The 14,992-nt window shown below is 37.6% G+C and overlaps 1 protein-coding gene across 1 annotated transcript; it reads right to left on the reverse strand.

Annotated features, from left to right (window-relative positions):
• Window positions 1-162: 162 nt before the first annotated feature.
• LOC120551556 (glutamate receptor ionotropic, delta-1-like) lies at window positions 163-9,601 on the reverse strand. The gene is made up of 3 exons (XM_039789048.1): window positions 9,438-9,601; window positions 8,727-8,967; window positions 163-688 (listed from the first exon to the last, which is right to left on the reverse strand). The coding sequence occupies exons 1-3, from the start codon at window positions 9,599-9,601 to the stop codon at window positions 209-211; spliced, it is 885 nt and encodes a 294-aa protein (XP_039644982.1). The 3' UTR covers window positions 163-208.
• Between the last annotated feature and the right edge of the window lie 5,391 nt (window positions 9,602-14,992).

Raw genomic sequence — 14,992 nt, forward strand, 5'->3', positions numbered from 1 at the left:
TCCCATCACATCGACTTTTCTGAACAGGTAGTGAGATACAAAATCTTTTGTACATTTATGTTTTTTGTCTTCTATAATAATTTTCCTCTAGAGATCCCCAACAGCCCCCCCCCCCCATCACATCCGAAACCAAACCAAAGTCCGGACAGAAACTTAGCGGTTTGACCCCTCCCTGTCCTGCCACCCCCACGTCCCCTTTTTTCTATCCCTAAATGGATGTACTGTGGGTGGCCTCAATGGCTTCGGGTATGGGTCCTGCGGAGACTGCCTGGTAGGACATTGGCATGGGTGTCTTGCCAGGGCTCTGCCGGAAGAGCCCCCCGTTGGGCGCCCTGTGTTTGCACTGCATGGTGCCGCTGCTGAGCTGTTGGTGCAGGGGCAACGTGTTGCTGCCAGGGCCCTGGGACAGATGATGTGTCCTGCCTAGGGTCCCCCCATGGTGAGGGTGGGGAAGAGGAGGAGGCGGCCCCCCCTCCCCTGGGAGGAAGGTGGTCACAGCGAGGCCCGAGTGCGGGTAGTCCCGCACGGACTCCGGCCCCGGCATCTGAGAGGCCTGGCTGGGCTGCATGCTGCCGATGTCCAGCGCAGAGATCTCGATAGAGGGGCCGGGGATCTGCTTGTGCGCCAAGTCCTCGTCCAAAAGACTGTTCATACGACGATGCACCTGTTCCAGATTCACCTCCTTGTCCTATAAGAGGAGGAGTAGGGATTGGGGGTGGGGGGAGGATAGAGGAGAGACAGAGGGAGGGAGAAGAGGAGGGACACAGAGGCTGAGATTGGCGATGGGCCGGTTTCTCAGACTGTTTTATGGTCTGCTGGTGCTCCATGCATTCTCATTGTTTTAGGACATGGCCAGTTGTTTTGAATTGACCGACTGCTGTTTGGTTTTGTCGTTTTGGTACGAAGAGCCCAGTGGGAACTGAGGCCACAGAAAAACCAATTTGTATGTGCACCTTGAAATCAAACTTGGCCAGTGAATATTAAAGGTTTGATGTCTGGAGAAAAACAATCCTGCAGCCGAACGGACTGAAGGCCGTTTGTTGTAAAGGCTGCGTTTTCTGCGTAAGGACTAACTCAAGGTTTTCATGAAGTGTGGTGGATTGAGAGACCTCTGTTGAAGCAATGATTGATTTTTGATTGAATCTGGCTCTTGAATTCCTGCTTCATTTGACCTCAGAGTATAAAACAGGCAGATAGTTGGGTTTAAAGATTAAAATTCAAGTATAATTAGAGAAATAACTTTGGTATTTTGGTCTAAAAGTAAAGCGAATTGTTAGGTTTTGGCAGATATCTTTTCTCAATACATGTATTTACTTATCTGCAGATTTTTGTCTGTATGAGTAGCCTACGCTGGACGGGGCACTGACAACTGCGTCGGTCTTAAACTAGCAAAGACACTTGGGTCAGGCTTTGTACTGCGCTGCGCCAGGTGCAGGATAGGACCCTATAGCTTTAAGTAGAAATTAAAATATTTTCAGTTATGTGTTCCTTCACCTTTGTGTCCTTGGAGCCGGTACACTCTGTGCAGCTCGATCGGAGAATTGGTTCGCTATCACAACAATTTAATCAAAACATTGGCTGACACTGCATCTCCTGCTGACTGCCGCCATGCATACTTGTTAGGCATTAATAGACACTTGAGTGTTTCCCTGTTGAACCGCAGGTCTGCTTCAGTACACAGGGTCACGGGAAGGTAAAGGACAAGGTGTAAAGACAAAGACGGGAGGCCTGACTCGCATATCAAGTGAGGCTTAGAGTCTGAATCTGAAGTCTCTTCACGTGTGTTTGCCGCTGTGCTAATGAATGCAGCTACAGTCAGTTTTTTTGGAGAGGATTTTTAAAAACAACCAGCCACTTTTACAACAAACGGCGAAGTCAGTTAGTGTTCCTGAACGCAGCATGGCTTGGCTCCAGGATCAGAGTCACTTCAACTCAGAGGTACAATGATATTAGTCACAGTAACTCATCACAGTGACACAAGTGATATTCAGAACAATGCACATGACACATTAACATCAATACACACAGATATTCAGTTATGTTGCAGTGTTATTAGCATCCCACATGTCATTTAAAAGAAAGAATAATGTTAATTTAGGTATTTTCTCCATTTTTAAAGTTGTAATCCTTCAGATTTTCCTCATTTGAAACGTAATTTTTCATTAAATTGTGAACATAATATATTGTAGGCTTGTTTAATTTACTGACATTATCTAAGCACCTGTCTGTGATTATACCTGGCAGGGTGGGCATGTGTTACGTTAACGCAAATGCAAACTAAACAGTTCCTACTGCTGCTTTACACTGAACACCGCAGGGTGGCTTTTATTCTGAAGCAGCCACAGAGGTTAGTCCTGACAAAATGCGCCAGCAAAATATATATAATATTAACATTTTTTGTTGTTAACTTGTTTTGGTTAATCCGCTGTTTGATCGGCTGCACTGTAAACCAATGGAGACGATGTTCTTCTGCTAGAGTGCTGGCAGAATAGCCGTTTGTGTGGATACACGTGCCATTTCCAACAGAACTCTGGGACCTGTATTCATTATTAAACCACGGCTGTCACTAAATCATTAAAGGGAAAAAAATCGCAGAGTTTCAACCTTATGTCTCTCTCTATCTGGGTTAGGGATATGGTGTGAAAAATAGCTACGTTTCCTTCAGCGAAAACATAATTGCGGAGGATGTTGTGTAAGTTTACTATGTTTTGGCTGACTCTGATATTCAATCATATTTAACCAAAGAGTGGGGAGGATATGGCCAGTGACAGGGAGCCTCCAGAAACGTTTTTTTTAACGCTGTTGCCTTCGACAGGCTGTATGTGCATTACTGCATGAAGGTTTTACTCCTAGCTTGGACAGAGGTGTGCTGGAGACCTTCTTTAGGATCCCAGCAATGAACTGGAAAAGAGGAGAATGAGAGAGCGAAACGTAGCAGAAGATATGCCTTTTTAAACCAAAAGCTAGCGGTGTAAATGTAGTCTGCGACCTCAGTGGAAGCTACATCCGTGGTTAAAGGTCCAGTGTGTAACGTGTTCAGTTGTTCGTTATCAAAATCTGTGTTGCCCGTTCACAAACTTTCATGAATTTACCACCACCATCAATTCCAAGTATTCCTTTTGGCTTGAAATTTTACATTTGCATGAACTGGGGTAGACGCTCCATAATCATGATCCATCTACAAATATGTTAGCCGGTAAGGGACATACAGGATATACTGCTCTGTGTGTGTGTGTGTGTGTGTGTGTGTGTGTGTGTGTGTGTGTGTGTGTGTGTGTGTGTGTAAGGGACATGCAGGACATACTGCTCCGCCTTTAGCGTTTTTGCTGTCACATGATAAACTCACAGCTGCTGCTAATGCTGCTAATGGGTATCGTAGCTTCCCGGCCCCCGGCAAGTTTGAAGAAGGAAACCACACGTATTCAAAATCCAAATTTCAGTAACAGGAGACTTCTTCTTCTTCTTCATCGCCCAGAAAAAGAAAAAGGAGATTGCAAAGAGCAAGAGACCGGCTTTTTGAAGCGTGAAGGCTACCGTAGCTGTAATACGTACTTTGAACTGCGTGGCGCGAGAGAGTTGATTGAGATATAATGATCTCAACGCTAGATGGGAGAAGTTCCCACACATTGGACCTTTAACAGGAAAGCAACTAATGAGAGGTTAATGAAATAAAACGAGTAGCAGGTTGTCTCTGATAGTTAAGTGTTAAGTCTTTGTGTTGAGGTAGAGTGTTGGAGAGAGCACTTCCTGTGAAATGGCGTGTAATAGCCAGCACAGCTTGTGAATGCACACTTGAGGAAACCTCAGCGTCTCAGTGCATCTTGATCCACCGTGGTAGAGTACCGCTGAGGCTAAGCATCTGTTTTTGCCTTTTGTTTAAACCTTTAAGGAACAAATAAACATACAATGTGTTTATCCACGAGGCCTGGGCATGTTTAAGTGATCCCTCTCCAGTCTCAAAGAGCTCCTCTCAAAGCCAATTAAAACATCCCAGTCCAGGTTATTGTTTCAGGACTGGCGTCTCATTAAAATATGTTTTCAGTGGCGTCAAACTGGCAGCTTGCCTAAATAAATAAATGAATGAATGAATGCCCGGGATTAAACCTCAGCTGGTCGTTAAAGACAGGCTGCTGATGCTAGTGCAGAGGGAGAAAATAACAGGCGTCTGAAAGCCTCCATTAATTTGGAAAACAAACAGCTCTTTTAATGAGAGCTGCCAGTGGGGAGGTGGGGGTGGGGATTTTAAATCACTCTCCCTCCTGCGACTTTGCAAATACTGCAACTGTTGAGTGGGCTGTGCTCAAGTGTGATAACAGTTTCTGGTTAATTTTGGATCCTTGGAAACATTAAAACCCTCTCTATTTTTTAATAACCGGCAGCCCTAGATATTAACATCTCTCACTATAAGATGTTAGTCTCTAAGGTCTGATGCATTGCTTGACTACCTCTATAGTGGACATAATGATGCTCACTTTAAGACATTTCTCAGAGGCAGACATTTTCTCAGTTGTCGGTTTACGCTTTAAAGATCGAAGCCTATCAAAATGGTTAAGTGAAGTTTAACTGACGTGCTCTAGGAATTACAACAGATGATCCATAAAACTGTGATATTAACTAAAAAATAAATGTAATCCAGCTTTACGTGAGTAATAGTCTACTTAACTGAGAAATATTGTACACTCAACTGTGCTTGCTTGAATGCAACTAGTCTGAGGAATATATATTAACCCAATGTATGTCTCTGAGTTCCTTAACATTTACTTTTTGCAAAGATCTCCAATATTCTCTTTCAAATAAGAATATTTTGAGGATGCTTGTTCAGCTTTAACAAGTATATATCATTTTGAGTAATTTTAGTTTAGAAAGGGCTATAAATAATATTGAGTTGTAACTGTTTCATAGTAGGCATGCATACAAAAAGGCACTAAGCTTATTTGCAGGGTTCCTTGTAATTTCCATCAAAGTGTAACCGTTATTTACTCTGTTCTATGTGCCACGAACATGTAAAAGTGAGGTCAGAGGTCAGCCATTATGAAATGTGTCCACACAGTTAAAGATGAACAAAGCAAGGAGAAACAGAGAGGCACTAATAAGACCCAGCAGGGTTTCTAATGACGGGGTGGGGGTGCAGAGTGTTAAAGGTGGAGCAGCCAAGGCCAGGCATCAATTACAACTTTAATTATCATGTCGTCTGCAAAGAGCAAAACCCTAAATTCAAATCAATTGCAATTAAGACCAAGCGGTCTGTTTTGAGATCATGAACCAAATTTGTTTTTTTCCTTCGTATTGAGCTGAAACGTCTGGCTCTGGAAATAATTTCCTGTCTAATTTTCTGATAAGGAAATTGATAATTAACTGTATTGGTTTTATCGGTGGGAGTTTTAATGAGCTGCCAGAAAGTTTTAACGACAAAATGTCTGATTTAAGCTTTGTATTTCTAAGAAAAACTCTTCTTTGTGAAGTATTACATCACCTGTGACGTGTTTAGCTCCCACCTTTAAAAAAAAAACCCAGATTTAAGTGACTAAATATAAAAGTATTATTCTATAATTGGCATGTAATCATGTCAATTAGTTTATGGTTGACATGAAAGAAAAATTACTACATTACATTAGTCCCAAAGCTTCCTAGGAGTTAATATATGTAATTCAACGTAAAGTGCCTTAAATACAAAGCCTTGCTTGTTTACCTTTCTTTTATATTTACTGGAATATTTGAAGATTTAGTTCCAGAAAATCATGTATGAGGCACGTTTCTGCTCAGTTGCAGATTTACAATTGACCCAAAAAAATAAAAAATCAACCCTTAACAAAACCAAAGAACCTTGGCGATGGCACAGATATGTTTTGTATTTTTCGTTTTTATTTTTGATAGTTGTATAGGAGGTCTATTCTGACCTGTATCAATAGCTTCTGCTTCATCCCAGCCTCTCTCTCTGTCTGTCCAAATGTCCCTCCTCCCCTCCGATGAAGCAGTTGTAATGTCATTATATGTCAATGGACCAGAAACCCTTGCCAGTCTGTAATCCTTAGTAACCTGCACGAGATCATAGACAGTCAAGTGTAAATAAAAAAATAAAAAAAGGATAGATGGAGAGAAGGAGAGGAGATAGATAACAGGGGTGTCCACATTGACATATAATTTGCAATAAGACGTGACAAAGTGATAGTACCAAGGGGTTATGGATTGGGAGGTTGGACACAAATCTTATTGCTAAAGGGCGACACACCCAAACTAAACTGCTGCTCACACTTTAGTTTATGGATCCACGTCAAAGCTTTGCTTCCATTTTGTCCCCCCTTCCCTCCCCCGTCGCACAAACCTGCCACTGAATGTGTGTCTGTTGTTGTGTTTGGCACAGCAGGTGAATGTGTGGAGGTAGAACTTAGAAAATGCAGATCTGAGGTCAGTTTATGTTCAAGTATAGGCTTAATGAGTGTGTGAAGAAGCAAATGTTGAGCCTGTGTCCCAGTTCCAGGCTATTACTGTACGGTATACACTACTGTATGTGCTGACAGGGTCCGATAGCTGGTTCCATTTTGGATCTAAATGTGGGGATAATGAGCAAGCTGCAGATTACGTTTTTGGCTTATTAGTATTAATCATGTAACCAACGTAATGACTTCAATGTTTGGCTGGATAACGTGCTCCCTGCAGCCAGTATCTGTCTAACAAGACCAACAGAGTTGCTCAGTGTTTTCCATTTTTAAATCTGAATGAAGAAAATGTAGGGAATGTGAGAAGGCTGCATGTTATTTTGGTTAATTAATATTAATCCCGTTACCAACGTGATGACAGGACAAAATTAAACTTTGTGCCAGTGTCTGTAGTCAGCAGAAGATCATTTGTGAGGCACAAGTTTTTGTACACAAGTACTGTGTTGAGTCTCTTGCTCAGTGTTTCCCATCCTTAGGGTAATTAAACACCATTTAGTTTGGACTTAATTCAAACTATGTAGCTTGTTCATTGTCAATTATGCCGTGTACTTGATAATGTTGAAAGCTAAACTAGATTCAGAAGATCAGTTACTGGATTCAGATACGATAAATTGATGTCAACCCCCATCCCTATGTCTGTCTGAGAGGGGAAAATAAAGATTTAAGTATGAGCTTTCAGCTCATACATTTGGTTCTCCAGATCCTTCGCCCCAAAACAATCTCTTTTCCAGAAAAAGTGGATAGTGGAGCATTTAGAAGCTAGAGAGACCGATGTTTCCCTTGGTGGAGACCAGACACAGCTAAAAGAGAGAGAACATTGGACTTCTCTAAGATTTGTTTTCATTGTATGTTTCCTGAACTGTTGCCAAAGTCATTCCACTACTAGGCAACATTTTCCACACTTACAAATATACCTTTTGTCTCTTGTGTAAATCCACACTGAAGCTTGTTAAAAGTAGTATATAGTATGGAACTGGGACACAACATGACTCAGTTTAGGTCGTTTTGTGAGGGGCAAGAGCACTCTGTTATGCTACTTAATTGTTTAAATTATGTGTATCTCTGTGGTTTAGGATAACTCTGTGTTAAATCAGCACAATATGGACCTTTTGTGATGACAAAAGTTCATTATTTTATTACCTTAATTGATATTTAGATGCTTCCAGTGAATCATTGCAGTCTGTGTTCATTAATATTTATTTGAGTGCATTAATTTTTAATTAACTGCTTTTCCTCTCTATACCCTGTGAATGTGTAACTATTAGCGCAGCTCTTATAGTGTGTTTCATTAAAAAGAGAGCAATCTGGTAATTGACTGCAGTACGGTTTTTATTCAGTAGGCACTTAGTAAGGCTCGAGTATCTATTAGCAACAACAGCAAATGATTTGAACTAACTGTGATAATATCAGTGTTAATGTTAAAACCCACTGTGAGCTGTGCATTAAGGTTCTGTCGGATTTGATGAATTACTCTTTTGTCTCTTGACGTCTCATAAGGGTTTCACACTAAATGAAAAATGTCCAAAAGTATTAAAGTGTCTGTGTTCAACACCAATGTTCTCCACCCGAGCAATCTCTCTCCTGTTTAATAATTATAATCTCTTTTCAGAACCCTTGGGTGCAGGAAACTACCAAAGCCTCACTGTAGAAAATTACTTTATAACAATTATTCAATACCGAGGACTTGAATGGTTACAAAGCCGGCACTGTGGGAATGAATCATTAAAGTCTGTGGGGGTGTACCCATTTGTTTGCTGGGAAACATGCAGGAAATGCTGGGCTAATAGGACACTATTCGCCCTAAGGCCTCGAGTGTATTCATCAAGCCAAAAGACAAAAGGATTCCCGAGTGGATCGAGAAGCTGTGGTTTTATGAGCGTATTAGTAAAGGTAATGGTGAAGTGGAGTGTGCTGTGTGCTTTAACTGGTTTAGAGAATATGCCATACAAAAAAACAGATGAGCTCTGGTGTCTGCAAGTTTAGGACGAGGTGGGTGGGGGAGTGATGGACGGATAAAAGAAAAAAAAATGGAGGAGGGGTAATAATAAGAGACCAAATTTGATTTCAATCAGTGGCCTGGGCTGATGTGGCACAGAGCACATCTACTGTACCTACTCTGTCCCCCAGCTCTCCAACGCTAACGCTACTCTCTTAAACCTCTCTCCTCTACAGCTGGGTGTACTGGAGCTCCACTAAGTCGGGGCTCGCGTCTGCTGCTGGATCCTTAAAGTAGAGTGTGGCAGTGTCTTCCCCCTGCTGGCCCGTCCGTCGGGCTCTGTGCTCGGTCACCTCTTTGGGCTGCTCCTGGCGGCAGCGGTTGCTGTTCCACCAAGCCTCCAGCCCGGCCACGAGGCAGGCCAGCAGCAGGCCGGCGGCCAGGATGCAGAAGACGCCGGCGAAGCTGTGCAGCTTGAGGGAGCGGCCGTCGGGGTGGGCGCTGGCGTGGCTGTCTAGGTCGCAGCGGCCGGTGCGAGGCCACCACTTTTGCTTCATGATGTCCAGGTCACCTTTCTCCTGAAGCTCCAGGATCCTGAGGGGCAGAAGAGATGAACAGTTGAGTCAAAGAGACCGAGCGATCCATTCATTCATGGGAAATTAGCAACGTGTGAAATAGCTTTTCGCTGTAATTTCCCTTGATTCTCAGGGGCTTTAGGCAGGAACATTTAGATTTTAATCCATCTAGGTGTTAAATTTTGATATTGCAGCCAATCAGGAGTGTATGAAAAAAACATTTATTAAAAAATAAGCCATCGGAGAGGGTCCTTAAATATCTTGTAGTAAGACAACTTTATTCATACATCTCTGGATTTTAAAATAAATAAAATAGAACAGGGTATATGCAGAAATCCTGAAGTAATACAATACCTAATAACTTTTTAACACATTATACAATGACTTTTTGTATCGCTATTTCAACATATTACTATGACGTTTTTACAGCATAAACCTATTGGGTTAGTCACTAGATTTATTCCATATTTTACAGACAATCTGGGTGACCTGAAGCTCCTGTTTGATGAGGTGTTCCTCAACCCACCAGAAACTATGAGAAACCACCAGGAAAGCTTATTAAAGCTGGACAGGTGGCACACTTCAGCCCAACGACGGTCTAAAGACAACAAAGCGGCCAGCAGCATCAGGACAGTCTCCACAGGAAAACGCATCGGGAAGCTGCATTACCAGCCGACACAACTTCTGTATACAAGAAACCCTTTACTCTGATGTAGGACTCATCTGGATAGCGCAGCAATACTGGGTTTGACACACAGAGACGGGGGTCAAACCACCAACCTTCTGCATGGTACCACCTGAGCCACAGCCTACTTTGTGCATTGTATGTACTCCGTTTCATTGACTATGAATAAAGTGCTCTGTTTTGGTCATTTGTTTTATTTAGGCCCCTGTGGTGTCAGAAGTATAACATATTCTTTCACAAAGACTTCGTGGGTACACTTTATTAAACAAGTGATTTAAAAAACGGTTTCTTTTCATGCATGTAGAATGGTATAAACATTTCACAGTCAAACTTGATTACAGCATCAAACTTTTAATGCCTAAATTAGCAATAACTGGGAAAAAAAGTCACAAAAAAGCCATACTAAAAAGTCACAAAAAAATCATAGTATAGTATGTTGAAAAAATTCACAAAAGTCATAGTGTAGTATGTCGAAAAAAGTCATAGTATAGTATGTCGAAAAAAGTCATAAAAAAGTCATAGTATAGTATGTCGGAAAAAGTCATAGTATAGTATGTCAAAAAACATAGTATAGTATATCGAAAAAAGTCATAGTATAGTATGTCGAAAAAAGTCATAGTATAGTATGTCAAAAAATCATAGTATAGTATGGCGGAAAAGTCATAAAGAGTCATAGAAAAGTCATAGTATAGTATGTTTCGGAAAAAGTCATAGTATATTATGTCGGAAAAGTCATAAAAGTCATAGTATAGTATGTAAAAAAAGTCATAGTATAGTATGTCGAAAAAAGTCATAAAAAAGTCATAGTATAGTATGTCGGAAAAAGTCATAGTATAGTATGTCAAAAAACATAGTATAGTATATCGAAAAAAGTCATAGTATAGTATGTCAAAAAAAGTCATAGTATAGTATGTCAAAAAAAGTCATAGTATAGTATGTCGAAAAAAGTCATAAAAAAGTCATAGAAAAGTCATAGTATAGTATGTTTCGGAAAAAGTCATAGTATATTATGTCGGAAAAAGTCATAAAAGTCATAGTATAGTATGTAAAAAAAAGTCATAGTATAGTATGTCGGAAAAAGTCATAGTATAGTATGTTTGGAAAAAAGTCATAGTATAGTATGTCGGAAAAGGTCATAGAAAAGTCATAGTATAGTATGTCGGAAAAAGTCATAGAAAAGTCATAGTATAGTATGTTGAAAAAATTCACAAAAGTCATAGTATAGTATGTCGAAAAAAGTCATAGTATAGTATGTCGAAAAAAGTCATAAAAAAGTCATAGGTATAGTATCTTGAAAAAAGTCATAGAAAAGTCATAGTATAGAATGACTATGTCGGAAAAAGTCATAGTATAGTATGTTTCGGAAAAAGTCATAGTATAGTATGTTTCGGAAAAAGACATAGTATAGTATGTTTCGGAAAAAAGTCATAGTATAGTATGTCGAAAAAAGTCATAGTATAGTATGTCGGAAAAAGTCATAGTGTAGTATGTTGAAAAAAGTGATAGTATAGTATGTCAGAAAAAGTCATAAAAGTCATAGTATAGTATGTAAAAAAAAAAGTCATAGAATAGTATGTCGAAAAAAGTCATAGTATAGTATGTCAAAAAAAGACATAGTATAGCATGTCGAAAAAACATCATAGTATAGTATATCGAAAAAAGTCATAGTATAGTATGTCGGAAAAAGTCATAGTATAGTATGTCGGAAAAAGTCATGGTATAGTATGTCGGAAAAAGTCATAGTATAGTATGTCGGAAAAAGTCATAGTATAGTATGTCGGAAAAAGTCATAGTATAGTATGTTTCGGAAAAAGTCATAGTATAGTATGTTTCGGAAAAAGTCATAGTATAGTATGTCGGAAAAAGTCATGGTATAGTATGTCGGAAAAAGTCATAGTATAGTATGTCGGAAAAAGTTATAGTATAGTATGTCGAAAAAAGTCATAAAAAAGTCATAGTAAAGTATGTCGGAAAAAGTCATAGAAAAGTCATAGTATAGTATGTTTCGGAAAAAGTCATAGTATAGTATGTCGGAAAAAGTCATGGTATAGTATGTCGGAAAAAGTCATAGTATAGTATGTCAAAAAATATAGTATAGTATATCGAAAAAAGTCATAGTATAGTATGTCGAAAAAAGTCATAAAAAAGTCATAGAAAAGTCATAGTATAGTATGTTTCGGAAAAAGTCATAGTATATTATGTCGGAAAAAGTCATAAAAGTCATAGTATAGTATGTTAAAAAAAGTCATAGTATAGTATGTCGAAAAAAGTCATAAAAAAGTCATAGTATAGTATGTCGGAAAAAGTCATAGTATAGTATGTCAAAAACATAAGTATAGTATATCCGAAAAAGTCATGAGTATGAGTATGTCAAAAAAGTCATAGTATAGTATGTCCAAAAAAGTCATAGTATAGTATGTCGGAAAAAGTCATAAAAAGTCATAGAAAAGTCATAGTATAGTATGTTTGAGGAAAAAGTCATAAGTATATTATGTGCGGAAAAAGTCATAAAAGTCATGAGTATGTAAAAAAGGTCATATTATAGTATGGTCGGAAAAAGTCATAGTATAGTATGTTTGCGGAAAAAGTTCATAGTATGGTATGTCGGAAAAAGTCATGTCCGAGGAAAAGTCATAGTATAGTATGTCAGGAAAAAGTCATAGAAAAGTCATAGTATAGTATGTTGAAAAAAATTCACAAAGGTCATAAGTATAATTATGTCGAAAAAAGTCATAATATAGTTATGTCGAAAAAAAATCATAAAAAAGTCCATAGGTATAGTATCTTGAAAAAAGTCATCGAAAAGTCATAGTATATATGTCGGAAAAAGTCATAGTATAATTATGTTTGGGAAAAAGTCATAGTATATGTATGTTTGGGGAAAAGACATAGTATAGTATGTTTGGAGAAAAAGTCATAGTATAGTATGTCGAAAGAAAAAAAAGTCATAGTATGTCCGGAAAAAGTCATAGTGTAGTATGTTGAAAAAAAAAGTGATAGTATATTTGTATGAGAAAAAGTCATAAAAGTCATAGTATAGTATTGTAAAAAAAAGTCATAGAATATTATGAGAAAAAGTCATGGTATAGTATGTCAAAAAAGACATAATTATAGCATGTCATCATAGTATAGGTATTCAAAAAGTCATAGTATAGTTATGGGAAAAAGTCATAGTATAGTATGTGCGGGAAAAAGTCATGGTATAGTATGTCGGAAAAGTCATATGAGTATGGTATAGTCGGAAAAAGTCATGAGTATAGTATGTCAGGAAAAAGTCATGAGTATAGTATGTTTTGGAAAAAGTCATAGTATAGTATGTTTGGGAAAAAGTCATAGTATAGTATGTCAGGAGAAAAAGTCATGGTATAGTATGTCGAGGAAAAAGTAGTATAGTATGGGAAAAATTATAGATAGTGTTAAATTAAAATATGGGAAAAATAGAAAAGTATAGTATAGTATGTTTGCGGAAAAAGTCATAGTATGTATATATAGTATGTTCGGAGAAAAGTCATAGTATATTAGAAGATTATAGTATAGTATGTGAAAAAAAGTCAAAAAGTCATGTATGTTATGGGAAAAAGTCATGTATAGTAGGAAAAAATCATAGTATAGCATGTCAGAAAAACAGTATAGTATAAAAAAAGTCATAGTATAGTATGTTGAAAGTCTGGTATGGTATGTTCGAAAAGAGTCATAGTATAGTATGTTGAAAAAGTAAAAATCATATTATGAGTATGTAGGAAAAAGTCATAGAAAGTCATGTTGTATGTAGGAAAAATCATATAGTACGAAAAATGTGAAAAGGAAAGTCATAGTATAGTATTGAAAAAGTTAGTATATATGTCGAAAAAGCGTATAGTTTGAAAAAGTATATATGTTGAAAAAGTCATGGTATAGTATGTTGGAAAAAAGTATAGAAAAGTCATAGTATAGTAGAAAAAGTATAGTATGTCGAAAAATCATAGTATATTATGTGGAAAAAGTCATAGTGTTTATGTTAAAAAAGTATAGTAAGTCGAAGAAGAGAGAAAAGTTTTTTTAGTATGGAAAAAGTATAGTATAGTATGTCGGAAAAGTATAGTATAGTATGTGAAGTAAAAGTCATAGTATAGTATGTGAAAAGTCATGAAAGTCATAGTATAGTTTGAAAAAAGTATAATGTATGTTGAAATTAGAAAAAGTATAGTTAGTATGTGAAAAAGTCATATATGTGTGAAAGTAAATGGTATGATTGTATGTGAAAAAAGAAAGTCATGGTAGTGAAAGTTATAGGTCATGTATGGTATGTGAAAAAGTCATAGTATGAGAAAAAGCAGAAGTCATAGTATGGTATGTGAGAAAAGTCATAGTAAATATTGAAAAGTCAGTATATTGAAAAAAGTCATAGTTGGTATGTAAAAAATGTATGGTAGCAAAAATGTATGGTATGTAAATTCGTTGAATTTTGTATGGAATTAATGGTAAGTATGTGAAAAGGTATAGAAAAGTATGGTAGTGGGAAAAAGTATAAGAGTATAGTATGTTGAAAAAATTAAAGATCATAGTATAGTATGTGAAAAAGTCATAGTATAGTATGTGAAGAAGTCATAAAAAGTCATAGGTATGAGTTCTTAAAAAATATGAAGTATAGTATGAATGGAAAAAGTATAGTATGGTATGTTGGAAAAGTCATAGTATGTTGTTTAGAAGCTAGTAGTGAGGTGAAAAAAGTCATAGTATAGTATGCGGGAAAAAGTAGTGTAGTATGTTGAAAAAGGATGTTGTATGTAGAAAAGTCATAAAGTCAAGTATGGTAGAAAAAAGTCTAGAATAGTATGAAAAGGGTATAGGTATGTAAAGGTTGCTGGAAAACTATGGTTGTATGCTCGAAAAGTCATGAGTATGGTATGTAGAAAAAAAGTTGTGTGAGAAGTAGTAGGGAAAGGATGGTGAATAGTAGAAATAAAAAAGCATGGTTGTGTGTTTGGAAAAAAGTATAGTATGGTATGCGGAAAAAAGTCATGGTATAAGGTAAGCGGAAAAATATAGTATGTGTGGCGAAAAAGTTATAATTATATTAAGTAAAAAGTAGTAGTATGGGGAAAAAGAGGAAAAGATGCGAAAAAGTGTAAAAAAGTCATGGTATGGTATGTAAAAAGTGAGTATGGTTGGAAGTAAGTATGTAGTGAAAAGTCATAAAAAAGTCATGGTATGGTATGTTGAAAAAGTCGCCCGAGGTATGGTATCTCTTGAAAAAGTCATGGAAGTATGAGTATGTTGAAAAGTCATAAAAAAGTCATGGTATGGTATGTCCGAGGAAAAAGTCATAGAAAAGTCATAGTATGAGTATGTGGGAAAAAGTCATAAACAATACGGCGGG

Source organism: Perca fluviatilis, chromosome 21 (genome assembly GCF_010015445.1).
Source record: "Perca fluviatilis chromosome 21, GENO_Pfluv_1.0, whole genome shotgun sequence".
NCBI classification, from domain to species: domain Eukaryota; kingdom Metazoa; phylum Chordata; class Actinopteri; order Perciformes; family Percidae; genus Perca; species Perca fluviatilis.